Source organism: Ipomoea triloba, chromosome 1 (genome assembly GCF_003576645.1).
Source record: "Ipomoea triloba cultivar NCNSP0323 chromosome 1, ASM357664v1".
Taxonomy (NCBI): Eukaryota; Viridiplantae; Streptophyta; class Magnoliopsida; order Solanales; family Convolvulaceae; genus Ipomoea; species Ipomoea triloba.
In genome coordinates, this window is record NC_044916.1 from 2,151,373 (window position 1) to 2,177,917 (window position 26,545).

The 26,545-nt window shown below is 35.6% G+C and overlaps 4 protein-coding genes across 6 annotated transcripts in view; 2 read left to right on the forward strand and 2 right to left on the reverse strand.

Moving 5' to 3' along the window:
- The window catches only part of LOC116027221 (sterol 3-beta-glucosyltransferase UGT80B1), a 713,221-nt gene that overhangs the window by 476,628 nt on the left and 210,048 nt on the right, over positions 1-26,545 (forward strand). The window lies entirely within an intron of this gene.
- On the forward strand, positions 2,611-5,587 carry LOC116027525. Its single transcript, XM_031269230.1, has 4 exons — positions 2,611-2,825; positions 3,595-4,181; positions 4,919-4,951; positions 5,215-5,587. Exons 1-4 carry the CDS (start codon positions 2,623-2,625, stop codon positions 5,334-5,336), a joined length of 945 nt encoding a protein of 314 aa, XP_031125090.1. The 5' UTR covers positions 2,611-2,622; the 3' UTR covers positions 5,337-5,587.
- LOC116027406 (glycosyltransferase BC10-like) lies at positions 6,002-10,908 on the reverse strand. 2 transcript variants are annotated; one of them, XM_031269016.1, is made up of 11 exons: positions 10,258-10,908; positions 8,892-9,008; positions 8,464-8,564; positions 8,112-8,183; positions 7,944-8,025; positions 7,421-7,501; positions 7,261-7,302; positions 7,049-7,108; positions 6,678-6,821; positions 6,356-6,566; positions 6,002-6,287 (listed from the first exon to the last, which is right to left on the reverse strand). In XM_031269016.1, exons 1-10 carry the CDS (start codon positions 10,555-10,557, stop codon positions 6,396-6,398), a joined length of 1,170 nt encoding a protein of 389 aa, XP_031124876.1. In that variant the 5' UTR covers positions 10,558-10,908; the 3' UTR covers positions 6,002-6,287; positions 6,356-6,395. The 2 variants fall into 2 exon arrangements, with proteins under 2 accessions (XP_031124876.1, XP_031124867.1); XM_031269007.1 differs by having other exon boundaries at positions 6,002-6,566; positions 10,258-10,903.
- On the reverse strand, positions 12,755-18,464 carry LOC116027091 (calcium permeable stress-gated cation channel 1-like). The gene is made up of 12 exons (XM_031268518.1): positions 18,143-18,464; positions 17,230-17,550; positions 16,986-17,132; positions 16,331-16,466; positions 16,027-16,128; positions 15,785-15,907; positions 15,612-15,692; positions 15,183-15,523; positions 14,825-15,070; positions 14,297-14,621; positions 13,946-14,179; positions 12,755-13,314 (listed from the first exon to the last, which is right to left on the reverse strand). The coding sequence occupies exons 2-12, from the start codon at positions 17,541-17,543 to the stop codon at positions 13,027-13,029; spliced, it is 2,337 nt and encodes a 778-aa protein (XP_031124378.1). The 5' UTR covers positions 17,544-17,550; positions 18,143-18,464; the 3' UTR covers positions 12,755-13,026.

A 26,545-nucleotide genomic window follows, 5' to 3' on the forward strand; every position in this document is an offset into this window, starting at 1 on the left:
AACTTAAGTGCATCGGCCTAAAGCTTTAGATGCGTGGCGTTTCTTCTTAAGGTGCGTCAGTTGTTGAAATTTAAGGTGCATCACTTTAAAAAAAAAAAAAAAAAAAGCATTGATCATCGCACAACCGCATGAGGACCCTTCCCCGCATCTGAACCCTTCCCCATATGTATATTATATTGTTGCACTTGTAAGTACTTTTAATATAGTTTACTTGCACTTCGGTGCACTTTATGAATTTATTACTTAACTTTTAACACAATATAATTTACGTGCACTTCAAAGTTCGAATTATTTACAAATATTTCGCCGAGTTTTTTATTAAAAAAAAAGTATTTCTGATCGGTTAAATCTAGACAGATGGACGGCTACAATGGATTATCATTCTTTTCTGGGACATGTGGTTCTCACTTGATCGTCTTATGTGTGTGCATATATGTGTGTGTGAGAGTGAGAGAGAGAGAATGAAAGGTCGTGGTCCATGCAGAATTTTGCGTTCACTTTTCGACTCCCGTCCGTGTGCGCTAAATATAATGTTTGACCGGAGACAAATTAAGAGTGGCTACGTTAGCGTCCAAAACTAGGTTTTCATTTACCTAATCCTCATTAACATACATTTAACAATATAATGCCAGCTTTCAATTTTCCATGTCAATCTTAAATCACCTTCTTGACTTCACAACTAATTACACATCACTCTTTCAAAAAAAAAAACTAATTACACATCACTAAACAGTAAAACTTAACCCACTCTTGCATATTAATTATGATTCTTACTACACTAAAATTAATATTAAAAAAAAAAAAGATGTTTAGCATCGATTTATAAAGGTGTCTTAAAAAAAAACAGATACTTGTAGTCCAACACAAAAAATAAATAAATAAATAAATTATTTTCTAAAATTAAGTCTTTTTTAAAAAATAATTTTCGCGTTTTCAAATGTAGCCTAATAGTAGTTAAGGTAGCATATTTATGTTAGTTTGGTGTATATATGTGAAAGCAATATTTGAACCCACAATTGTAAAGTTGAAATTTGGAAGGTGCAGCCTTGTCCAAATCAAAGAAAAACCACGGACTTCATTTCTTTGTTCTATACATACATAAACTCCACCTTTTATGACAATACTAATCTCATTCTTCTAACAAGAATGACCAAAGGCTAAAAAGTAAGGTATTTTTATAATTATTACGGTGCATTAGAAAACAATTGAAAAGTGTGGACACATCCACATCCTTCATCTTGAAAAATCAAATGTTAGGATTAAAAATTACTAAACTTTCAAATTTGTAATAATTATAAAATGAACATTAATAATAAAATTGATGCCGTGATTTTTTTTTTTTATTAAAATCTTCGATCATTGATAAATCTTGATGATGGACGGCTAAGATCAGCCTGATTTTTTTAGGATGACTTTGTTCTCATTTGATCATGTCTTAGGACTTGGGAGGCTAAAGAGGTGGCATTATTGGCGTACAAAAACAATTTGAGTTGGTTTGGTGATGCGGCCCAATTCAATATATAGACGTTTTTCATTTTATTAGCCCAAATTATTATAAGTTATGGACTTATGGCAAATTATTTTGTGGGTGGACCCGAGTCCAAAACGGCTTAGATACAAAATTTACTTACTAAATGTTTACAGTTTATCTTTTAAAGATTCACAATTTGTATACTTTTTTTAAATTCTGGAAAGGAGGGGGGAAACCCCTGGGGAGCCAACACTTAGTCTGACTCCACCACTCTGCGCATGCATGTAATCAGCACCAAGTCTTCAAAATACGCTTCTTCACTCACAATTGGGCATACAACGAAGACCACCCTCTCATCACGTTGCCTGGTTCCAAACGACGCAAGGCAGTCAGCCACCTTATTTTGCTCTCGATAAATCACTTGAAAGGAGATCCTCCAATCTTTGGTTGGCCACCATTTAATCTCATCAATAATCATCTCACCGGTCCTCGACCAAAAGACCCCACCTGGATCCAGTGAACCACATTCTTCGCATCCGATTGTATACTACAAACACTCAATGTTAAAATAGATGCATGTAATTGATTACTTTGTTTTGTATCACAAGTTCCTTTTAGATACTGCAGTCAATTCTAATACTAAAAATATACTTCTTTTCAAATACTACAACCAATTCCAAATACTAAAAATATGTTTCATACATTTAACCACCCCTTTCGAGACTTATGTTAACTCTTTTATGATAAAAGACTATTGTTTTATTAATCAAGTCAGACCGTTAGTCGAAGCAATCAAATTGTTATTTAGCAAATAACACCCCTATAAAATTTGTCATCAAACTATATAATGCTTCATTGCTAGCTAGCTGCAAACCTGAAATCTCTAAAGCAAAATAAAGAAAAAGCAAAAGAATATAATCAAACCCCATCATAAGTACTACACATACTTCTCAAAAGAAAAAGCACCAAAAAAAAGTGAAAACTTATTTGTTATTATTACCCTAAAATTTTTAAATAAAAACAAAGATTCTTTTCTTATCAATTATGGCAACCTTTTCTTCAACTATACACATCTTCTTCTTCAATTCTCCATTACTATATCATATCAGTCCTCAATCAGTCTTCATCTTCACCTTCTTTAACCATTATCTATGGCTTCCCCATTATTATCTTTCATCGCCATTTTTCTGTTTCTTCAGCTCGGAAAATCCCAAGAAAATGTGTGCAGAAAATGGTGTGGAGACATTCCCATTCAGTACCCTTTGGGCATCGACGACGGCTGCGGCAGTCCGTACTACCGGCATATTATCACCTGCACCGCCGGAGAACTGCAGCTCCGGACACCGTCCGGGAGGTACGGTTGGACGACCAACGAACATATATAATTCTGATTTTATTTGTTATTTTGTTGAATAGTTCTTTTGTTTAAGATGATATTCTATGATTTGATCATACTTTCTAGTTGGCTTAAACATTATATAATGACATTTAGGAGTTAGAAGGCAAATTATGCTATGGACCCTGGTCTAAAATGCGGGTCTAGAATAAGGGTGCTGTTAGTGGCACCGTTTCCTCAATCAATGATATTTTATTTGTGAATATTTAGTTCTAAAATTGTGGATATAGAGTTTAAAATTATGAATATACTGGAACGAATTCTGAAGACAAACGGCAAGTTAATGCTAGGAGGCAGGAGGGAAGCAATTTTTTTTATTGCTTGGGTCCAAGGCAAGTTAACGTCTTGAAGCCGTTTTGGACCCAGGTCCATGGCATAACAACTCGAGTTTAGGACAAGTTTCGTAATCAATCAGTTTGGGCTCGCAAACGGGGACGCATTGGTTGTCGCCCAGAGGCCTTAGCCCCTACTAAGGTCTTGTGAACATTCAGTATACAAATGTATAAGGGTCCACTTTACAAGGATCGACCCAGATTCATAATATAACTATTGTAACTAGGGAATAAACATTCCGTATGTAAAAGAGTCCGAGGGAGTAAACTATATCAGATTCATAATATAACAATTGTAACTAGGGAATAAAAAATGAGTATGTAAATAAACCCCGAGAAAGTAAACTACATTATTAGTTTCAACACACCAACTTTATACCCTGAATTTCATGCAGGTACCCAATAAAGAACGTGAGCTATTCCGACCCACACATCCTAGTAACCGATCCCTTCATGTGGACCTGCGACGACGGCGAAGATTTCCGGCCAACGCGCCCATTCAGCCTAGACACGAGCACCCACTTCACTCTCTCCCCCCAAAACGACTACCTCTTCTTCAACTGCAGCAACGACAAAGTAATCGTGGAGCCCAAACCCGCGTTCTGCGAGCGGTTCCCGGAGCAATGCGACTCCACGTGCGACAGCGCGAGTTTCCTGTGCCGCCACCTGCCGGAGTGCCCCTCCGCCCTGCGCGGCGGCAGCTCGTGCTGCGCGTATTACCCCAAGGCGGCGGAGTCGCTGCGCCTGATGCTGCGCCACTGCGCGTCGTACACGGGCGTGTACTGGCGCAACCTCGGCGCCACGCCGGCGTTTAACCAGGTGCCGGAGTACGGCGTGCGGGTGGACTTTGATATTCCGGTGACGGGGAAGTGTTTGGGGTGTCAAGATGTTGCTAAGGGGGGAGGGACGTGTGGGTTTGATACGGAGACGCAGGATTTCTTGTGCCTTTGTGATAAAGGCAATAGCACCACTAATTGCTTTGGTATGTGGCCTTACTAATTTTTTTTTTTGTTAATCATGAAAGTTCTTATAAGTTGGAAGGGATTTAGCATTCTTTTTACAAAAATATTACTAGTATAATATTTGAACTTCTGAAGTAAGCATGGTTGTTGGTCACTTTTAAATAGCAATTGAAAATTGCTACTATACCAGTTTTTTCGATATCTAAACTAGTTAGATAGTTGGTAGATTTCTGACCACTTTCTGATGGTCAGAAATTTTGGCCAGGTTATCCAACAATTATATGCTACTTCATATTTTATTACATTTTCTGATCTCTAAACTAGTCAGAAAGTTGGTTGAGAGTGTCACTTTGACGGGAAATTTTAGATTTCTAATCACTTTTTGATGGTTAGAAGTCTTAGCTTGATTATCCGACAATATAATGCTATATACTACTATATACAGAGTAGTATTTTCGGTCTTGTAAAACTTTTTTTTATATATGTTTGGGTTAAAATTTGCACTCATATCCATTATGATTATATCATATACTCCATAATAAGTATGACATATATACCTTATTTTCATTTATTATACCTAAATTTTCCCAACATTACGTACAAATTAATGTTTATAAGTATTCATTTTGGTATAAGTAGCATTATTTGATGAATGACAACTTGTGTTAAATCGGGGTTCAAGAAAATGAAATTTTTAACTATTTTTTCTTCTAATTTTTTTACATTTCACATTGATTTGTACCCTACAATTTTGCAGATACTCGGCACAAGATGTCCAAAGTAGTAGCAGGTGAGGCATGTTGTTTTCATTTTATGTAGCTTTAGTATAAGATTAAAATGTTGCATATATGCCCTGAAAGGGTGCGTGCAGTGACTGAATTGGAGTATAATTCTTATACCATAATCTCTTCTATATGTGCGTGATTTATCTAATTTACACTCTCTGAATAATAGTTGCGGACCTATTTTTCACGTCATACAAAAAAGAATTGCATTTATAGTTTAGAAGCTATAATTTTGTTGTTGTTACTAAAAGTGAGGTTGGTGGTGCAGCTACAGCAGTATCAGTGGCAGGAGCAATAGGTATAGGAGCAGGAGTTTGGTACCTAAGAAGAGTAAGAGCAAAAGCCCCAGTCACACATGGTGTTCAAACAAATGACAATCGACTTTTTTAATACCCATTTTTTTTTTTTAACTTCCTCTTTAAGTCTCTTCCGTTCGTGAACATTGTGGAGGTTGACAAGCCGTCACACCCGGAGTGATTTAGTTCTTCTCTTGTAGTTATTTTGTCCCCTACTTTTTACTCTTTTTTTTTTTGCATTTTATTTATTGATAATATAATATATAGACCACATTTTGTACTTCAGTTAGATATATGCATTGCTTGCATAACACTCCAGAAATCTTCCTTTTTCTCAATTTTAATGAATATATAACAGTTTTTATTTTTAAAAAATGATGCAATATAAACATTAAAGACAAGATTAAGTGGAATTAATTAGTATATGCAAATATAAATTCTATATATGTATGCAGCAATACCCTAAGGAGAATCGTTCCAAAATGTGACCCAACCAATACTCGACTGAATTAAATTGTTAGTATTGAGTGTATATATATACAGCAACACCCTAGGGGGAACTGTCTCCAAATGGGATCCAACCAATATTCAACTGAATTAGTCTCATCTCGAAGAGTGTATATACAAGTACAATATGAAGAAAAGAAAATTTGTTGTGTATATATTTTTAATACTTAAAAGAATCCCTCAGTAATTAAGTGAATGTATGCACAGAAAGGGAGAGATGAAACCAAAAGTAATTCCCAGTGAATACCAATGGAAGATCAAAACTGAAAATGCATTATTTCATTTTCTGTGGGTATAAAAGTATCCAAGAGACTACAATTCCTTCCTAATAAAGAACCTATGGAGTAAAAGATGTTTGCCACAGCTTGAACATACAAGCTGCACGATTCGACAATTTCCTAACACCAACTAATTCATACTGTGTCAAGCTAAACAATAAACATCGGTTTGATCACCTCTGACTCGAATGTTGAACGGGCATACACACCTCGGGGTCGTGCATGATCAAAACATTACCTTTGATCTATGTTGCCCATTTGGCGTGTTTTGTGGCATGTTTCTCAGCGCTGAAGAGCATTGCAAGCAGGCTTCGGGAGATGTCTCGAGAGTGTTAGTAGCTAGGAGTCAATGGCGGATATCGGGGCAATTAGTGCATTGCGGTGGAGGGATCAAACTGGCTAACTACTTCGTCGCTCAAAAGGCGCATAGCAGCAGCTCGTGAAAACTTTCTCGCGAACAGAAAGCAGGGGACAAGTGTATGGTTATTACGGCACCACTCTGTTCTGAACTCGGTTTCATAGTATACGTTGTTGATCCCCTGTTGAATAACGGGAGGGTGTAAGCTAAACTAGATGATTAATATGCTGATGGAAAGAATAAAAATGACCAAAACACGAAGGATGGTGAGAAATATGTAACATAGACGCACCTTAATTCTTTTAATATTCTCAGGTCTTGCATCTCTATAGTAAAACGTTACAGGATGCCAATTTTTTTCTGTTTCGAATTCAGAACAGTTCCAAACTGTGTGTGTTACCGTTCTGCGTTCAAGTTCACGTACAAGTCCAAGCATCTGTAACAAGAAAGAATAAACGAAATAAAGCATTTTTGGGGAAAATATAAAGAAAATAGTAAAATCTGGGATAGTAAATTAGAAACGGTCCCTGCATTGGCCTGTTTCAACATTACTTTTGTCCAGTTTTCAATAGTTGGGGAGCATTCCTGCCCATTGAGTCCAAAAGTGGATGGAGTGCTCATCTGGGATACAATTACTCAAATAAATATCTCGGTATTACTTACTTCAAGTAACGTCTGCACGTAGTGTTCATCCGAGATACAATTGTTCTGCTTTTGAGGTTTCTGCAACATTTATCATAGGTTAGACGAGATGATTCAAGGTAGTGAAAGTTACCAGCAGCGATGATATTTATATGCTTTTGCAGAACAATCAGAAATGTTTAGAAGGAAGGTTGTTATGTTTATTGCCTAGAATAGTCAGCAAATCAACTTACAAGATTCAGTTTCTCCCTACTGGCCTCTATTGGCGGGCCTCTCTGCAAGGCGGCAATAAAATGTAATGCCAGACAATCAGTTACCCCATTATACACACGCATATACAATTCAAGCAGGAAAACCATTATTTCCGAGAGAGAGTGTGTGGATGCCAGGTACCTTACAAAGCTTCTTGAAAACTGGGAATATAGCTTCATCATCTGCAACAACTTCTGCATGCTTTCGAATTAAAGTGATCCACTAGAGTAAAACAGTATTACATTGGTTAGTTAGCAGATACGATGTGAATAGCAATAATGATGATGTTGTTTACAAACTATTGTATGTGTGTGTATAATGATGTGATAAGCACATGTCAAATACATGGCTGAAACTACTCATTAGTCATTACACCTATTAACAGTACAGGTTGCTTCTATTACATCTCAGATCTAGGCAATAGGAAAGTCGGGACTTTTAGAACAAGTTCCTGACCTAAAGACAAAGTTGAATGTAGAAGAAACGGTTTTTTGGTATTCCCTATTGTTTGCATTGATCAGATGTATTTTCACTTTCACCTAGGCAGCCAATACGGTGATAGATATCGGATTGGTCTTCCAACAGACATTTAAGATTAAAAATTGCTCAAAGAACGGTTATGAGATCATATTCACATTTGTACAACAAGACTGAGATAGTTTACCTGTGATCCTTTCCGCCATTTACTCTTTGGTATGTATGGTAACATCATTGGGTTGTAGCGACCATCTTTCTTATCAATAAAACTAGAAAGACAAGTAGCACTTCTATCAATACAAGATCATCAACACGCAAAAACCCCTGGATGCAAAGAGTACAATATCCATTCTACCTGTCCACAAAACTCCTGGGAGAATTCACCAAATATTTGTATATATAGCCGAAGTTGTGTAGAGGGACACAGCTGCAAAATTTAGTATGCCTTTAAAATCGTTTCACGTTTCAAGTCATAAGCAGCTATAGAGAGCAGAGTCAACGGAAAAGAAGGTCATGAATTGATAAACATACATTGCCCCGTTTAGTGTTTGCCATCCATACTCTTTGAGGAACGTTTGAATATAAGAAGTTTTTTAACAAGTTCACGTCAGCACGCATTGTGGTTAATTACTTCATAAGTTGGACGATACAATCATGGGAACATGCATAAACCACAAGCACATAAAAGTACAAGCCAAAGCACCAACCTGTCTGATAAGAGAACAAATCTTTGATTCCTCGGATCATCAAGAGCTGCCACAAATAATAACCTCTCTGCTTCTATCATGCTTGATTCTCCCCAAGCTACCTACATGCACCATCAATACCAATCAAACAACAGAAACTCGGCGGTTTCCATGAAACCAAGCCAGCCATCATCTTAATCGCAAATAATTTACATAATCTCCACAAGACCCAAAGAAAGGAGATATATATTATCTAACTGCATCTAGTTGTATTGGAAGCAAAACAAGAAGCACTTTTATAACAATGGTCAAGTAGCATATTTTTCTCAGTTCTGATATATTCCAAAAACCATGTAAAACGTTAACATTTCTACCTAATTATATTCAAGCTGGGAGCTTTGTAACTTGGTCCCCCAAACTATTAAGCAATCAATAATCACAAAGAATACCTTAACGCTATTCTTCAACTGCCGATTATAAAAGAAAGTCGATCTTGTAGTAGACTCATCAAACACAAATCCAGGCTCCGAATGTATATAAATTGAAAAGTTAGCAATATCAGCATTCTGCAGAGAAAAAAAAAACGGAAGCATACAATTTGTGAGCTTGACAATTCCTCACTCAAAATTATTCAATTTCAATTGAAATGAAACGAGATTGTAAAATCTATAGCCATGATCATAACCATGCTTTTTACCAAGAACCAAACTTTATTGATATGCTGGCTACTTATAAAGTTGAAATCAGAATTAGCCAAAACAGCAGATACAAGAAATTTACAGTACATTAAAACAAATTCTTCAAGTCCCAAGTTGGTCTCAATATTACAAGTTCAACTCTCAACGGAGCAACCTATTTGCCATTTTTAGTTTAAGTCAGTCAATTATGGACAACCTAAACAGGTTTACCTCTTGTGATTCTTTTGTAGCTAAGATCACCATGCGGGATTTACCCTGTAACCACAAGTTACAAGTTCGACTCTCAAAGGAGAGTCCTATTAGCTTCTTAGTTTGAGGTAGTCAGCTATGAACCACCTGGCTGGTTTCTTTTGTGATCCTTTGTCAACTAAGATTATTAGACAGGATTTTTCCATTCCTATTAGCTTCTTAGTTTGAGCTAGTCAGCTATAACCACCTGGCTGGTTTCTTTTGTGATCCTTTGTCAACTAAGATTATTAGACAGGATTTTCCATTCCTATTAGCTTCTTAGTTTGAGGTAGTCAGCTATGAACCACCTGGCTGGTTTCTTTTGTGATCCTTTGTCAACTAAGATTATTAGACGTGATTTATCCATTTCTATTAGCTTCTTAGTTTGAGCTAGTCAGCTATGAACCACCTGGCTGGTTTCTTTTGTGATCCTTTGTCAACTAAGATTATTAGGCGTGATTTATCCATTCCTATTAGCTTCTTAGTTTGAGCTAGTCGGCTATGAACCACCTGGCTGGTTTCTTTTGTGATCCTTTGTCAGCTAAGATTATTAGACAGGATTTATCCATTCCTATATTAGCTTCTTAGTTTGAACTAGTCAGCTATGAACCACCTGGCTGTTTCTTTTGTGATCCTTTGTCAGCTAAAATTATTAGGCATGATTTATCCATTCCTATTAGCTTCTGAGTTTGAGCTAGTCGCCTATGAACAACCTGACTGGTTTCTTTTGAGATCATTTGTCAGCTAAGATTACTAGCCAGGATTTATCCATTCACACTCTAGTGACTGCGAGTTTCATAGTCACTCAAAAAAGTAATTAATTAATTTAAAAGGAAAAAAAAAACACACACACACACTAATAACTGTAACGAAACATAAATCGTCTCACCTCGAAGAAACTTCCCCACAGAAAATCAAGCGGCAAATTCTTCTTGGCTAGAAAAAGGAAAGCGATCTTAGGATTGCCGCGGAAATCCCCGTCAGGAGCTCGAGATCTACGGGAAATCGAAACGGAATTCGCGGAAGCAAAGGCGAGCTCGGAATCGGACGGGGAGTAGCGCTGCAGCCTAAGGAAAGCCAACACACAGAGAGCGAGCGACAACGTGATCACCAATTTCCACCACACCCACAACACCCGCCGCAACTCCGTCGCCGCCGCCGCAGCCGTTGCCGACGCTTTCTTCGTCATAGATCAAAGCTCCTCCTCCGCCTCTTCCTCCTCCTCCTCCGCCGCCTCCTCCTCCGACCGTGAACTCCGAATACATCAACAATTCACGCGCAGACGCACTTATAATGCGCGTTACATCATCTATAGTCATAGAGAGAGAAAGAGAATCTGTGCATTGATACGATGATTCAGATGGCAAGCTTTCGTTTAAACTCCCAGCGCATATACTGTTGTATTGTCTTTTAGGAGGAAGGAGACGATCAATACGGCGCCGTTCCCATGAGGGTTTATTGTTTTCTTTTCACCATTTTGTCCTTCAAACAAATACTGCATGATTAAACTACTCATCAATTTGAATTTTATTTTGTCCTTTGTGCCAAATTTGTCCGTATTAAAAAAAAATTAAAAACAAAATAAAAAAAAAAAATCCATACTACGTATATGAAAGTGGTATCCGTATCTCGTGAAATAAGATTAATACAGCCAAGCTCGCCCAAGCGCCACACGGGGCACCTCTCTCCAAAGGTGTTGCTCCATTTTGGTATCAAAATGTTATCATAATTTTGTCTCGGATAGTGAAATTTCACTTGACTTAAAGAACATTCAAAAATCATAATTACATCTCTCAAATATACACTTTTTTTAGTAACGAGCGAAATTCGCAACCACTATATGAGATATGTAGGGATAAATCTCGCTCATATGTAATAATCTATAAACCACATAACAGAAATAAATTGTACTAAGAGCATCTCTAACTGCTTAAGTTTTTTGTTAGGTTTTTTTGTGCCACATAGATGGAGGAGAGGAGGAAAAAGTTTGGAGAAAGAGAAACAAAATTGTCTGCCAAAAAAGAAAAACAAAACAAAACAATACAAAAATTAACGTGCCCAACAATGCGTGCCAACAAAAAACTTTATCCCCTACCAAAAAAATTCTTGAGATGAATTCAAAAAATGTTGATAATAATATAATCAAACTCATGGCCTTATGCTACTATTTCACCGTATGAAAGACAAAACATCTTTGATTTTCTTTCATAATACGAATTAGAGAAGGAAAATGTTATTGTACACAAATTATATGTAGTAAATGTCACATCAAATTATGTGACATAATAAATGACACAATCTTCCATAAGTTTTACACTACTTAAGTCAACTAGTCAAGCCATGTTATTTAAGGTTTGTTGAGGTTATAAATATTTCAATAAATCTAACCATCAAAATATTAGTAATCAATTTATTACACAACAAAGATTTAATATTTACATATTTACAAAATACTTCGATAAGAGATATGTGTCTAACCATTAGAAGCCCAACATTAGCACACATAGTAACGTCGGAACGCGTCAAGCAATACCAACAATATCAAGCTATCAACCTTCTCCACTAGGCCAAAATTTGATAAAGAATCGTACAAATAAATAAATAGTAAATTCGAACACATAATAGACATGTAATCTTTTACATCTAAAACGTTAACAATTTATGATATGATTCCTCACTTGTAATTCTAAAATATTTACACAATATCAATATATTAAGTACTAGTTGCTTGAAACCCAATAGGGGTCATATTTGATGGAGTATGTAATTTGAGAAAGTAGCATTACCATTTCAAAATGCAAAATACACAATATATGTGTAGAAAATAATAATTAAGTGAATAAAATATTACTCTCGTACTAAAAAGTTTAGTAATTTGATTCTTATCAAACCCCTATCGATTAAATCCGTCGCATATGATTTTTGTAGTCTTAAACTCTTAATTTATCTCTTCTACGTAATTTATAACTATGACACAATAATAAAATTACAACAGATCTTGATTGAATCGCACATGATATGATCTTTCTAGTGTCATTTTCTCTCTCCTATGTGATTTATAACTAATACACAAGAATGAAATTTACACTATACACACCCTTAAGTAGTAAGGGTAAGTTTTCCTCATTAACCCCCCAACCCCCACTCCAAAAAAACAAAAAAAAAAAAACAAAAAAAAAAAAACAAAAACAAAAACAAACAAAAACAAAAACAAAACAAAACAAAACAAAAACAAAAACAAAAACAAATACACACACACAATTTATCCTACCTAAAAATAGGAACCAAATCACATTTCACAACCCATGTCTTAAAAGGGCAGACCAACTTCTAGTTTACATCAAAATGGTTCTATGAATGCTTTAGTAACAAGGAAGCAAAATCAATGAACAAAGTAAAAGAATGAATCACACACTTCCCATTAATGAATTATGCTTTTCCAGTTGGTGAACCAGTAGGGGAAAAAGTCTCCCATGGTGGAACCTGCAACTACATGATTATACACACAAAATTTTGAAAGAAAACATCCAGAAACTTCGAATCCAAAATCCCTCAACAGAAATTGCAGATGTAAAAGGAACCTGTACAAAAAAGCTCTTGCTATAATTTACATGGTGGTGGTACCTAGTATATCGCATTTTGCAGTGTAATATGATGATTAAGGTTGTTCCTTTCCCTCCTTTTCATGAATCACCTCCACCCGAAACGATGGCAATGATGGCGATGAGCCGCCACTGCCTTTACTGGGAGCTGGGGTGTTTCTCCGAGACTGGCGTTTCGTTTGGACCAGCACATTCTCCTCGTCCGCCTTTTCGCTGATGACATCATACTCATACTCGTCCTCGTTGCCTTTGAAAACGGGATGGATATATGCGTCTTTAAGGTACGGTTTTAGGTTGAAGTTCGGTTCCCTTGCTTGTTCTAAAGTGTCTTTCATCTTGGCTTCCTGGAAGAGCCCAAAAAGAGTTAGTCATTTCCCGGAGCGTTTGGTTGGAAAGAGGGAATTGGGAGGAAGGAATTGTAATTCCGTGAAGAATGAATAAAGTGGAACAAAATAAGAATTCAAATTTCATTGTTTGGTAGTCAGGAATAGAATTACTGAGAATTGAAAAGGAAGAAATGAATAAAGACTAAAATGCCCTTGTGTAATAATAATAATAAGGGCAAAATTGTCATTTGATGTGGAATTCCAATTCCAGCAGGACCCTAAGAATTGCGATTCCATGGTTGGTGAGAATTGCAATTCCCCCCAACCAAATAATGAAATTGTGCCAAAGACCTTGTGGTCTAGTGGCACCCGGTTGCACCCCCAAGTGGGAGGGGATGGGTTCGAGCCTCAGTGGAGGCGATATTGGCTCTTGTGCTTCATTTGGTTGAGAAAGTAGCTATAGACAGATACTACATTGTAACAGAGTCGATAGTACTCAAAAAAAATAATAATAATAATGAAATTGTAAATTCCATGAAATTTGGTAGGAATGGAATTGCTATTCCATCCTACCAAACGCCCCATAAGGGAAAAGAGCTCAGAACAAAGGCAAAACCGAGTTCATCAAGTTCGAAGTTTCGGCAAATACCTGTAGTGGATGTTTGGTGAAAGCAGGTTCGTAGCGCCCTTTGCAGTACAAATGGAACGTGATGGTTAATATCGGAAGGACGATGAGGAATGGAGCAGACTGAGCAGCGTGTTTTGTGCTTAACAATCCCAATGTCGAGAACTGGGAGAAGATTAACGCGAATATGATCCTTCCGTGGACATCGGGCCAGAACGCTGCAGCGCTTTCATACTCTTGGTTGTATACATTTATAATCTGCAACGTAAGACAGAAATCGGTAAACGATATTTTAACCGCAAAGAATGCAAGTAAGCATCAAACACATACATACACGATTATACGCTTTATTAATTATGTCGAGAAATGCAGTACCTGATGCCGAAACACAACGTATGCGAAGGCAAAGAATACCAGAATGAAGGGAAGAAGGATAGGCGTGACAGCAGCATAGACGAGGCCTAATAAGAAGTATAATTGTATTCGAGGTTCGTTAAAATTGAAACTAAGGCTCCCAGGATTCATCGCGTCCTCCCTATCCTTTTCCGTCTTAACCAAAAAGCTATTCTTCAGATGGAAAAGTATCAACCCTTTCAACCTCAAAACCTCCCCGGCAATTCCGGTCCACCCATCAACCATTATATAGGTTATGAAGAAAGTTGCTTTCATCGGGATTGCAGCACCAATGGTTCTAGGGATCCTGCAAAATAAAATCACGTTATTCTATTTCCGCCTGATCCGAAATCACGCAAATTTCTTTTCATGCAAAAATTGTTGACAAAGAAACAAACTACTGATTTTTCGAACATTTCCAATTCATTTTCCTCTCAAGATGCCACAATTCCACGAATAAAACCAAGTAATGGACTGAAATTGAAAGGCGTTTATGTTGGAATAACGTACTCGTTTGCTGACTGATGGAGGAAAGTGTTTAATTGTTCAAACGCAGCTCCAGCAATTACGCTACCAAGAAAAACATTCACGAAGTTGAAAATATAATATCGGGATGCAGATCTTCGCTCTAAAGATGATTTGCTCGTAAAGCCTTCAAATTTGGACATCAGCATCAATATAGTCGGTAGAAGTATGAGGAAAATCTTCAAAACAATCCCGGGGAGAAAACCTTGAATAAATGACTTGACAAAAGGTCTGCATGGAAGTTAGGGCAGTATTAGTAAACAAGAAATCCTAGTAACGAAAACGGACTAAAAGGAGAACAAGCTAACATAATAATAACACATTAGAGGAGAACTTTACTTACGTGTCGATGATTGACTTCAAAAATGGTAACTTTTTCCTGATTCCTTCGATATTAGCAAGAGATTGGACAAATGTGATTGGAATCATGAAAAAGAACGTGAGGAAAAAGAAGGCAACTCCAATTATGAGCTTCCTAATTGTCAGTGAAACATAGGGAATCGCCAGGTTTTCCCAGTATACATCACGCGGCTCTGGGGCCCACTCTGTCAGCCACAATGTCGGATTCCGGGATTGTTGTGTTTGTGCACAAACTGCGGCCGCCCATCGAGTTTTAAAGGAGACAAATGCTACCGGCATGATAGCTTTTTCATCGTTTTTAACCCGATCGCTTTCCTCCTCAATCTACATCCAAAGCTAGACTTAGAAAATCCGTAAAAGTAAAGAAGGAACAAGGGTAAAGATCAAGGGAAGCTAAAATATTAGTAATTACTTCTTTCGATAATCTTTCAATCTCAGCAATTTGATGATCAATTGCATCCACTTTCTCCCCACAGAGGCCAAGAAAACCAGTCTGCAAGTTCGAAAAGGAAGACGTGAATTTAAAACCACTGAGAAGCAAGAAAAATAACACTTCTTAAAAAGATCAAGTTTGCCCGACTATACCTTCATTGTGGGGCGTTTCGACTGATTCCCTCTCAAATATTTTAACTGGTAATAATCGAGCCAATTTTGATTACTTTTCTTTTCCTCGACCAGTTTCGCAAGTTTGTTTGCATTGTATACAACCTGCAGAGATTTTCTAATATAAGAAAAAGATGCACGAATGGAAATCCAAGACACATTTTTCCTTCTACATAATCACACCAATAGGAACTATAAGTCCGAGTGATGCAAAGAGATTAGACCTGACTCGTTAAATATTGATCTTGATGATTAACCAGGAAAAAATGCTCCACCGCTTCACTGACTGATTCATCGGCGTCTGGGGGAACATTCCTCACAAGGACCTGTAAAAAACATAGCGAGAAGCAAGCATATGATGCATATAAGAGTTGCTATCATGATAACAAAGTCGAGAACTAATGTGCATAAGTTTTGCTATTACAATTTCAACATTGAAAACGCTACACAATTGTGATACTTTTTGTGTCAAACCTAAATCAATCCTAAAAGGAATTCGGTAAGGAAACATGTAGAATTGTACCATACCGTAAATTGATCAGGGCGGCGCCCTTGCAAAGAAAGAAACTGGAGACGCATATCTTCAACTTTTTTATACTCCATTCGAAGAACATAGCACGTCCAAAATGTAAAAGCATATGCCATTACTATATGAGTCCAAAACCTACATAGATCAATATTTTCGGATCATTGTACCGAGCAGTTATTTTAGCAAAACTAGAGGCAGACGATCTCTATACATACACACAACTTGCAACAGTAATACTTGACAAAAACTTAATCGAAACATTTGTGTTTGATCATTCAAAAGATTCTTTGCTATGTGTTAGGCTTGGTGTAGAAGCCAAGTGCTTACCCAACCATTAACCGATTAATATTCTACGGTATGAACGGAGTATGTAACTTGTATACAATACTTTGATGAGACTCGAACATATTAACAGATGGATTCTAAATAAAATCATAACATGATCTCATTGGTAAATTTGTTCACAGCACAAAAATCATACCAACAAAAGGACCATAAACAATCAACCAACATCAATTGCAAAAACTAAATGAGGATCGTTAGCAAGTCTCATTTAGACTACTCGTTCCTCTTAATTCAAATGTACGAAATAGTAAATATCAGTTAAAAGCAACACATGTGAGTTTAGAAAAAGAATAAGAAAAAGTTCCTAACCTGGGTGATCCAAGTGGAACGTTAGAAATAGAGAGCTTATCAATGTTACTGTGGGTTAAATCCGATCGATTCAAGGTGTTATTGGTCCAGTTAACAGGTACGAGGATAGACCATGAGAGCAATGCCAAAGGAACAAAAATTTTAAGCCTGCAAAAATCGCGGGGCAAAAGTTCAGATAATAACCAGAGTCCAGAGGAAGTGATTTGAAAAATTCCGAATAAGATAAAACACTCCTAGAGCATACCCTAGCAAGTAAATCCTCAAATATACCGCAGAGTCCAGTCCAGCATGGTCAATAAGCTCGGGTTCGGGCATTCTAAGTGCATCCGGCACCCAATTCAGAAACTTCACGTAAGATCTCCAATCCAAATTGACAAACCTCTTTACATACGCCCCAGAGTGCGTCGGGCTATCTCTCAACCCCTTAAGATACCATTTCGGGAAATAGACTCTATCATTAACTGGCTGAAGGCGTATAATTGCAAACGCAACAAGGAAAATGAGCGCAGTAAGAATGTTAATAGCAGCTGCAAGCCCTATATCTGCAAACGTCGCCATCTAGCACCTGCATAAACAACAGAGGCTTCCTTTCAGACATTCAGTCTTATAAACAAGCCAAACCAGCCCAACCTAGATCAATACTTAGGATTCATGTTCACATATGGACAATCAATTAACTCCTAAACAAGTTCATAACATTGCTATTGGCTGTACAAAGTCCAGATTACAGTGATTCTTGTACTCTTTCCAATATTTTACCTAAATATTCATGTCTCCATTACAATGCATCTTTCCACAAGTCAAATACATGAATATAAATACAGAAAAACAAACAATTCATGAATAAGGACCAATACAGAAAAGGAAAAAACCTACCCCCCACCCACCCCCAATCAACCAAGGAAAAAGACACAACCTTTGCCACAGAACATTCATGTTTAAGATGTCAGCTCAATTCCAGAACACCAAATTACACATGAGAACAAGCAAAAAGGGAAACAACAAATAAAACCCCAATTAATCAATGAAAAAAGACACCATCTTTGCTACGCAATACCCATTAGAAAGAAAGAACACCCCATCCCAATTCAAAACGACACAATCCCATTAACATGTTCTCAAATCACCACTAACAAAGTAGGGTATAAAGTTCGTACTTTTACGGCTATTCACCTCCTCCCGAGCACCCAATCAGTAAAGAACGAAGCCAGGAGCGAAATACAGCCCTAACAGAGCGCCTCCGATCGAATAGATGAACGAAATCTCAGTGCCCTCCTCCACTTTGAGCTCGAAGCAACGCGAAATACAGCCAAATCTCTCCGTAAAAACTCAAGAAACGAATGGTACCAGCAATCTACTATGGCCTCGTTATCAGCAAAGGAGAAAAAGAAGAAGAAGAAAGAGTGTTTTCTCAGCTTCGAAGAGTCTACAAGAACATGAGGGGCGGTGCCGTTCTAACGTTTTTCCTGGGGAACTGAATCTTTATCACAGATTGCAGTATTGCACGTTAGCTTACATATATATGCGCATCTATTGAACTGTAGATTATTATTGTACTCCGTAATTACCAAATAATGTCATTTTTAATTAAAAATTAAAAATATAATAATTATATTAAAATATGAAATTAAAAAAAAAATACTTCAGTATCACTTTTTGTGTTTGAATTATATAAAAAAAAAATAAAAAAAATTGGTATTTTTGTCCATTAAGCATACTTGAGAGCATTCCCATTTATAATTTTTCGTGATTGTTTGTGGGTCCAATATGAGATGGAGGAAAGAGAATGTAAGAGAGAGATAATTAGGGATGCCTGCAAGGATGATTTTTTGTAGGGTTCGCCAGAAAAGAGAAATGACATAAGACAACTGCAACTGTGTGCGTTTTGTGCACAGCCAATGCCCAGCCGCGTGCGGCTGGCACGTTATGCCTTTTTTGCGTCAGATCATTTTTATATTTTTCCCATTTTTCTTATTCTCCTCCCATCCTTTCTCTCATAATTGGCACATCAAAAATATATATAAATAAAAAAATAAAAAATAAAAACAATGCTATTGGAGATGCTCTCCATCACTTTTTTCTGATATGAGTTCTATTAGGGTTGAGTTAAAAAAACGTTCCGCATATAATTGAATAATATCACCCAAAAAAAACTCTTGTATCGATAGTTGAGGGATAAGTAGTTTCGATGTAATTGAGTGACAAAAATAATATTTTTTCTATAATTCAGGAGCAAAAAAAGTGTCATTTTTTAAAATAAAAATAACATAATCTATAAGATATATAAACATATATGATTTCTGTTTTTAATGCTCGACAATGTTGCATTATAAAATACAGTATTGTCATTATACTTTTCGTCTGACAAATTTTTACTTTATTTATTAACAAAACACATGATACATTCCATTGAGCATATTATATTATCATTTATAATTAGTGAATGTTCTTTAATTAAATGTTGCTTTTATTAAATTGTTATGACTTACAGATGATAAACTATTAAATTATGATAAAATAATAAACTGATCACATTATGAATTAGTCAGATAAAATTATATGGAATAATATAAAATTAATTAAGATGATATTATTTTGTACAAATAACATTGTTGGTTGTAAAAACAATATTTAAGTGTAGATTGATATAACTACTTTGAGCACCAATACTTGTACATTTATTTTTTAAAATTAATTTTATTTTAAATTTTTTATTTATTAAATCTTAATTTATTTACTTTGTATTAGTTTGGAAAAGGTATTTTACTTTGTATTATTTTTTTTCCAATTTTTATAAATAAATAAAAATAAAAGTAGTGTCCATATCGTGTTTAATTAGAGCTTCTACTTTTTGAGTCGGCAACAATCACTATCCTAAATCAGCACTGTAACGGCTACTTTTGATGGGACCACCCAGCAGCATCTATAGGCAATTTGCAAAATTCTGGTGGGCCATCCCAATCTCTGTTCAAGTCATATATATACATAAATATAGAATATAGTGCCAAAAGAAAGATAGTTTGAGCCTTGAGTTGTTGTTCAATTTTGCATCATATATTTTGGAGTGGACAATAAATTTACTTTTAAAGTATTAATAAAACTTGAAATATGTTATATATAACAATGGAATGGGCTCAAATAAGTAATCAAAATAAGTAACCAAATTATAAATAAAATTGTAATTGAATTATCAAACTCATAAAACTGCAATTGGATCATTGAACAATCTAAAATTACACAATTAAATTAAAATTAATTCATTAAAAAATTAATTATTTAAATTCATTTTAAATTCTTTCAAAAAAATCATTTTAAATAAAAGTAATTTTTAAAAACCCCAATCCCCAGCCTTCGTCTCTAGCTGGAGTTTTTTTTTTTTTTTTATAATTATTTGATTAAAATAAATTTAAAATTAAAATTCTAATGAGTTAATCGTCATGTCAAAAATATTTGCAAAAATATGTCATTTTTTGTTTAATTACATTATTTTATATTGTTTATAAATCTTTTTTTTTTTGAGTTAGATGGCGTTATTGCAAATTTTCATGTAGCTCAACAGCTTATTTGAGTTTGATTCCTTTAACAAATGAATGGAATGGAATGAGCAACATATTCTATATTCTATAATAAACCAAACTAAACATGTTAATGTTATATTCCAACAATCTCAACTAAATACATAATATAGTCTTATATTCATGTAACTTACACTATCTTTCGATAATCCTATTACCCCAATACCATTTTATATTTGGTGAGCTAAATGCCCTTTAAGAATATAATTGAAGTTTCATATTATTCAACAAGTCTTTATTTTGTTGATTGTCACATTAAAAGACCCACTACTTTAACAAACAACTAATTAAAACATATTATCATTGAACACAACTTAGCTGAACAACAAATTCAAAATAAATTTATAAATTTTTGAAATACTATTGACCCTGTTACATATAGTATCTGTCCATATACTTTCTCAACCCCAACATTGCCCCCACTGAGGCTCAAACTCATGACCTCCCACTTGAGAGAATCACTTCATGCTGCTTGACCACAAGGCCTTTGGCAAATTTATAAATTTTATTTTACTACTAACCAGAAAATCCGTTAGGAAGTTAAGTTAACTAATTTAAAATACTTTGTGGACTCCTATTTTTTTACTTTCTCTCACAAATCATTGATTGTAGACACTTTTCTTGGAGTTCTAGTACATGTACTCCCTATTTCTAATCCCTCACTTTTACTTTCTGATGTGACAATTGACGATTAGCTATATTCATCATGTAGGTCTCAATGAAAATATCAACATCAAAATTTTGTGAGATGGAGTAACTTATCATGTCATTATTTGTCACGTCATTTAGAAACATATTGAATAGTTTCGCTAATGTGTTTGTATCCTTTGCTAAATAATCAGTGAATTAGGCTACCCATATGTTAGCTAGGCATGTCATTTCTATGCTCGGTTATTCAGAGTAATTTTATAATCCTTCCATATCATCTACAATGCTTTGTCTTCATACTTAAGTTAACGAATCATTTATCTTCTTAAAAAAAAAAAAAAAAAAAAAAAAAAAAAAAAACCTCTTTAACTAATTAGAAACAAAAATAGAAACATGTTGGACACAACCTGTCACTTTCATACTTTTCACAAAAATTAATACCCCAACCCCAACTTTGTTTAAGGTAATCATCGTACGTATGCCGGTATGGGGCCCACATCCCACCGGCTTTTTATAGTTGAGGCTTTGAGCCGCGTCAATTGTGTGTGTGAACCGTGGCTACCTATCCACATATTTGATGTTTCAATCAAATTGTGAAATTGGAATACCTAATTACCTAAATACCTAATAATTAGTTCATTGAATTAGTTGTGCTAATCAATTAAATGGTAATAAATATTACCTTTTATTTTGTTTAAAAAAAAGAACTTTTATTTCAAGTATTTAATTTTTAAAGATATATTTTGTTTCTTTTATTTAATTTTCTATTATTCTTCAAAAATACAGAAAAAAATTCCTTTAAAACTCAAAAATCAATGGTCTAAGTAATATACTAATACCATGAATACAATTATTACTTTGAGCATTATATATAAAAAATAAGATGTCAAACAAAATAGCTATAATTGTTCGACAACCATCATGGTTATTTGAATGAGGACGGAGTAACAATTTAATTTATTTCAATTATTGTATAAGTGAGTTATCAGACGGGGAAGTGAAGTGTACCATAGGCAAATTATATCATGGATAAGGTTTCGTCTTGCATTTTAGATTCTGATCCAAAATGATATTCAAATTATATGTCAACCGTTAATATGTGTCTGCAATTAGGCACATAATATTTTACTACAAGCACATAATATATTAACTGCAAATACATAATATGTTGTCAACATATTATGTTTCTCTATAATAGTTAACAAATTATATGCATTCAATTTATTTACATACACGTAATTTATTAATTGATTGAAGATATATAATATATTAAATGTAAACACATAATTTTTAAATAATAGTCCATAATGTGAACTCTGGCCCATGATAGTACCAAGTATAACAGTTGCTTACCTTAAGTCAAAAAGAATGCCGACAGCTTAATAATGCCAGCTGCAAGCAACTATTGATTCTTGCTTACCTTAAACAAGTCAATTATATGCATGCATAAGAAGTTTAAATCAAGTTTTCAACGGATTTGACATTGGATCAGTTGGTAAATGGCTGTTAGTTGATTAAGTTAGAGAATATGACTAGTTGATAACATTAGCTTATTGTAAAAAAAAAAATATTTGGTAAATTAACTATTAACGGATAGTTGTTTGGTATAATTTATTTTCTCAAAAAAACTAATTGAAAAAGTTGTTTTGATTACATTTTTGAATTTTAGCATTTTGGAATTATAAAAAACTTATTAACCAAACATTTATATTACGGAGTAACTAAGTCAAACCGCTAATAGTAGTAAAATAAGTCCAAACATCTAATAGTGGGTAAACTCCATTGTAATAATAATTAAATCACATATAACATATAAATTGCACTAAACAAATTATCTACAATGAGTTGAAAATGTTGGTCTAATAGACCAGCTTGTATCAACAAGAAGATCATATGTATAGTTTCTTAAGAAAAGCAACAAAAAATGATGATACGATGAAAAAATATAATATAATATATGATATTAGCTGACAAATAGTTACAATAAAATACAAAAAATTACAATAAGATAAACTAATTTATATTGGTATAATTGACCCAAAAATGAAAATATACAAAATTTCTATTCACCAAACTTATGGACGAAAATTTAGGTGATCTTGTGATTGACTTTTTTATTTTAAAAAAATTTTCCATTTCGTGGCCAACTAATAGGATGGGAGTTCATTAATTGCAAGCCACCCAAAAGGATGGGGAGAAGAAAAAAAAACAGAAATAATTAAATTACTAAATAATTATATATATGAAAATAAATGCTGCGCGCTGCATGGACACGTTACGTGTGACATGTGAATAGGAATGGTGAGTGTGATGCGAAAGTTCAAGAAAAATTAAAAAAATAATAATAATAAAAAGAAAACAAGAGATTTGAGTTATGTGATCAATAAATAATTAGTATTTAGTATCAATATGGGCAATTTTTTATGGTACTAGAACTCTAGAAGATTTCGTTTGATGAAACTTGAAAGTGATTTGAAGATGACAACTATATTTAGAAAATTGTATGTAATAGTGTTTAAAAGGGACCACTATTTTTACTATATTTGGTTAAAATGATACGTAGTTTATTAAACGATATTGGATTTATTCTATTAAACATGTTTATTGTGAAGAAATATATATTTTTTGATTAGGTGACCCCGAATATTGAGAACCCTTTGCTTGGATTACAAACAATTTCATTAATTGTGTTTGTCACACCATTTTCGGGACTTCAATATACGCCCCCACCCAAAACAAAAAATAAATAAATTTATTTGTAGACACATATATATGTTATATTTTATATACCTTTGGTTTTTGATCCTGTGATATTATCTCAAGAAGAGTTACAGAGGTGCCAATTGAATACAATGTGCTTGATTTGTTTAAATATTTTCTTTAAAAGATATGGTGATTGAATGAACAGTAATGGGCGGACCCATAGGAATCCTTATTGGGCTAAAACTTCATCATTGCCAATGATAGATCTACTATCCAGCCCAATATACGTGGCCCATGCATCAAGAACCTTTTTTTTATTTTTTTTATTTTTAAAATTTAAAGAATAATGTTTAGTTCCTGGCATCATTTTACCGATAGCACAATGTTATAAATCCTTCATGTATTTTCTCTAAAAAATTTGCCTTTTAATATGGTATCATTTTATTTGTAGCTAATTTTTTTTTAATTAGTGATGTTGTAAGCCAATTCATTGACACCCAATGAATGAAAATTACATCATAAAATAATCAGAAGGGAAAAACGCATTTTGCTTACCCATAAGGCATCCTCCTGACGTGGCATATGCCACATCAACTCCAAATATTTTTATTTTTTTTTGAAACAAAAACCACCAAATATATTAAATCACCAAATCGTTCATACAAAACAAAGTAGTAATAAAACGAGGAATAAAATCAACACACTCCAAACGCTCATTGGTCTCACTACTCAAAGCTTTCTTAGCCAAAGAATGGGCAAGGATATTCCCACCGCGTTTAACGAAACGAAACTGAACCATTGGAAGCTCTTGTAACAGACTGCGAATCTCTTGAATAATGGCACCAAAAGGTGTAATATTTCCCACAGTCGCCGCTGATTTTGTCACCACTTTAGTGTCCGTCTCAAGAATAACCCGAGACCATCCCTTTTCCTTTATCCAACTCAAAGCCTCCTTTGCACTAACCGCCTCCGCCTCACAAACCGAGAACAAACCATCCAAAGCATACATCATGACTCCAATAATCAGACCAGAGGCATCACGCATACACCACCCAAACCCCATTCTGCCCCCCTCATGATTGAAAGCAACATCAATATTTAGTTTCCAAAATGGCTCCAAGGGCGGCTCCCAGTAGATGGCAGAATTTTGCAGCAAAGGCATAGCAGCAGGGAGGTCACTAGTATTACGTATCTCCTTCCAGTTCTGGGCATACATGATAGCATGAGTCACAAGAGTTCTGGGATCCTTGCATTGAGCTCTCCATACCATTGCGTTTCTATTCTCCCATATAGCCCAGCAAATAATAATCACCTTTTCAAGCATGGCCTTAGGTAGAACCTCCCACATTTCAGCAATCCATAAAGCAACAGATTCAACATGATTGAGATTCCAAAGAGCATCTAACACATGCCAACATTCATGGGAAAAAACACAGTTTGCAAAGAGATGTATTGCAGTCTCATTTTCCCGTCCACATAATGTACAAACTGGATCACAATGAACCTGTTTAACATTCAAAGCATCCTTAGTAGGGAGTCTCATTGTGCAAAGTGTCCAGAAAAAACATTTCACTTTTGGAGGAAGATTTAATTTCCACATACCCGGCTACCCACTCCCCAACTCACTCAGCTCACCCCTAGAAGCAAGTCTATACCCACTCCTCACTGAATACACCCCCGCCTCCTCCCCAATCCAAAACCGGCAGTCCATAGATCCCGTTTCAGGAATAGGAAGACTAAGAATCAGCTGAACATCGCGAGGGCAAAAGATATCTCGCAACAAAGGTCAGTCCCAAACATGCGTACCCGGGTAAAAAAGAGACTCAACAGCAGGATTATTTAAATAAAACAATTCTGGAGTAGAAATATATGGATTAGTGGAATCCGGAAGCCATGGATCCCCCCACACCCTCACACCCTTCCCATCCCCCACCCTCCACCGCACTCCTTCTCTCAACAAACCCTGCGATTCCCGAATACTACTCCAAATAAAAGGAGGATTTGAGCCAGCCGGTGCGTCAAGAAAAGAACACCCCGGGAAATATTTGGCTTTAAAAACTCTAGAAACAAGAGTATGAGGTTCATTCAAGAATTTCCATCCCTGCTTTCCTAACATTGCTAAGTTCATCTCCCTCACCCTCCTAAAACCCATCCCCCCAAACCGCTTCGGTGTGCACAAATCGGCCCAGGAGCTCCACCTAATACCCTTTCCACCCCTCCGATCACACCCCCACCATAACGAGTTCATCATTCTCTCCAACTCATCACAAAGACCCTTGGGGAGCAAAAAAACATTCATAGCATAATTCGGGATGCTTTGGAGAACCGTTTTCAACAAAACCTCACGGCCCCCTCTAGACAAGAAACGATTTCCCCAGCTCATGATCCGTGCTCTTACTTTATCCCGAACAAACCCCAGAATGTCTTTCTTCCTACGACCCACATAACCAGGTAAGCCCAAATACTTCCCCTGCCTCTGCTGTTCACGAACCCCTAAGAGCTCACAAACACCTCCTTATCCTCCTGGTGGACATTCCTTGCAAACATAATAGAAGTCTTTTGAAAATTAACCTGCTGCCCACTCGCCAGCCCATACTCACTAAGTACAGCTCTCACCACCCCCCCCCCCCCCCC

Coding starts and splice junctions, on each gene's coding strand:
- LOC116027525 (XM_031269230.1), top strand. CDS start 2,623: ATGGCTTCCCCATTATTATCTTTCATCGCCATTTTTCTGTTTCTTCAG. Junction 4,182..4,918: donor TAGCACCACTAATTGCTTTG/GTATGTGGCCTT, acceptor ACAATTTTGCAG/ATACTCGGCACAAGATGTCC. Junction 4,952..5,214: donor GATGTCCAAAGTAGTAGCAG/GTGAGGCATGTT, acceptor TTGGTGGTGCAG/CTACAGCAGTATCAGTGGCA.
- LOC116027406 (XM_031269016.1), bottom strand. CDS start 10,557: ATGACGAAGAAAGCGTCGGCAACGGCTGCGGCGGCGGCGACGGAGTTG. Junction 9,009..10,257: donor TGTGGGGAAGTTTCTTCGAG/GTGAGACGATTT, acceptor TTTTCTCTGCAG/AATGCTGATATTGCTAACTT. Junction 7,502..7,943: donor AATGGCGGAAAGGATCACAG/GTAAACTATCTC, acceptor GTTTTACTCTAG/TGGATCACTTTAATTCGAAA.
- LOC116027091 (XM_031268518.1), bottom strand. CDS start 17,543: ATGGCGACGTTTGCAGATATAGGGCTTGCAGCTGCTATTAACATTCTT. Junction 17,133..17,229: donor TTGAGGATTTACTTGCTAGG/GTATGCTCTAGG, acceptor CGATTTTTGCAG/GCTTAAAATTTTTGTTCCTT. Junction 15,693..15,784: donor CGAAACGCCCCACAATGAAG/GTATAGTCGGGC, acceptor TCGAACTTGCAG/ACTGGTTTTCTTGGCCTCTG.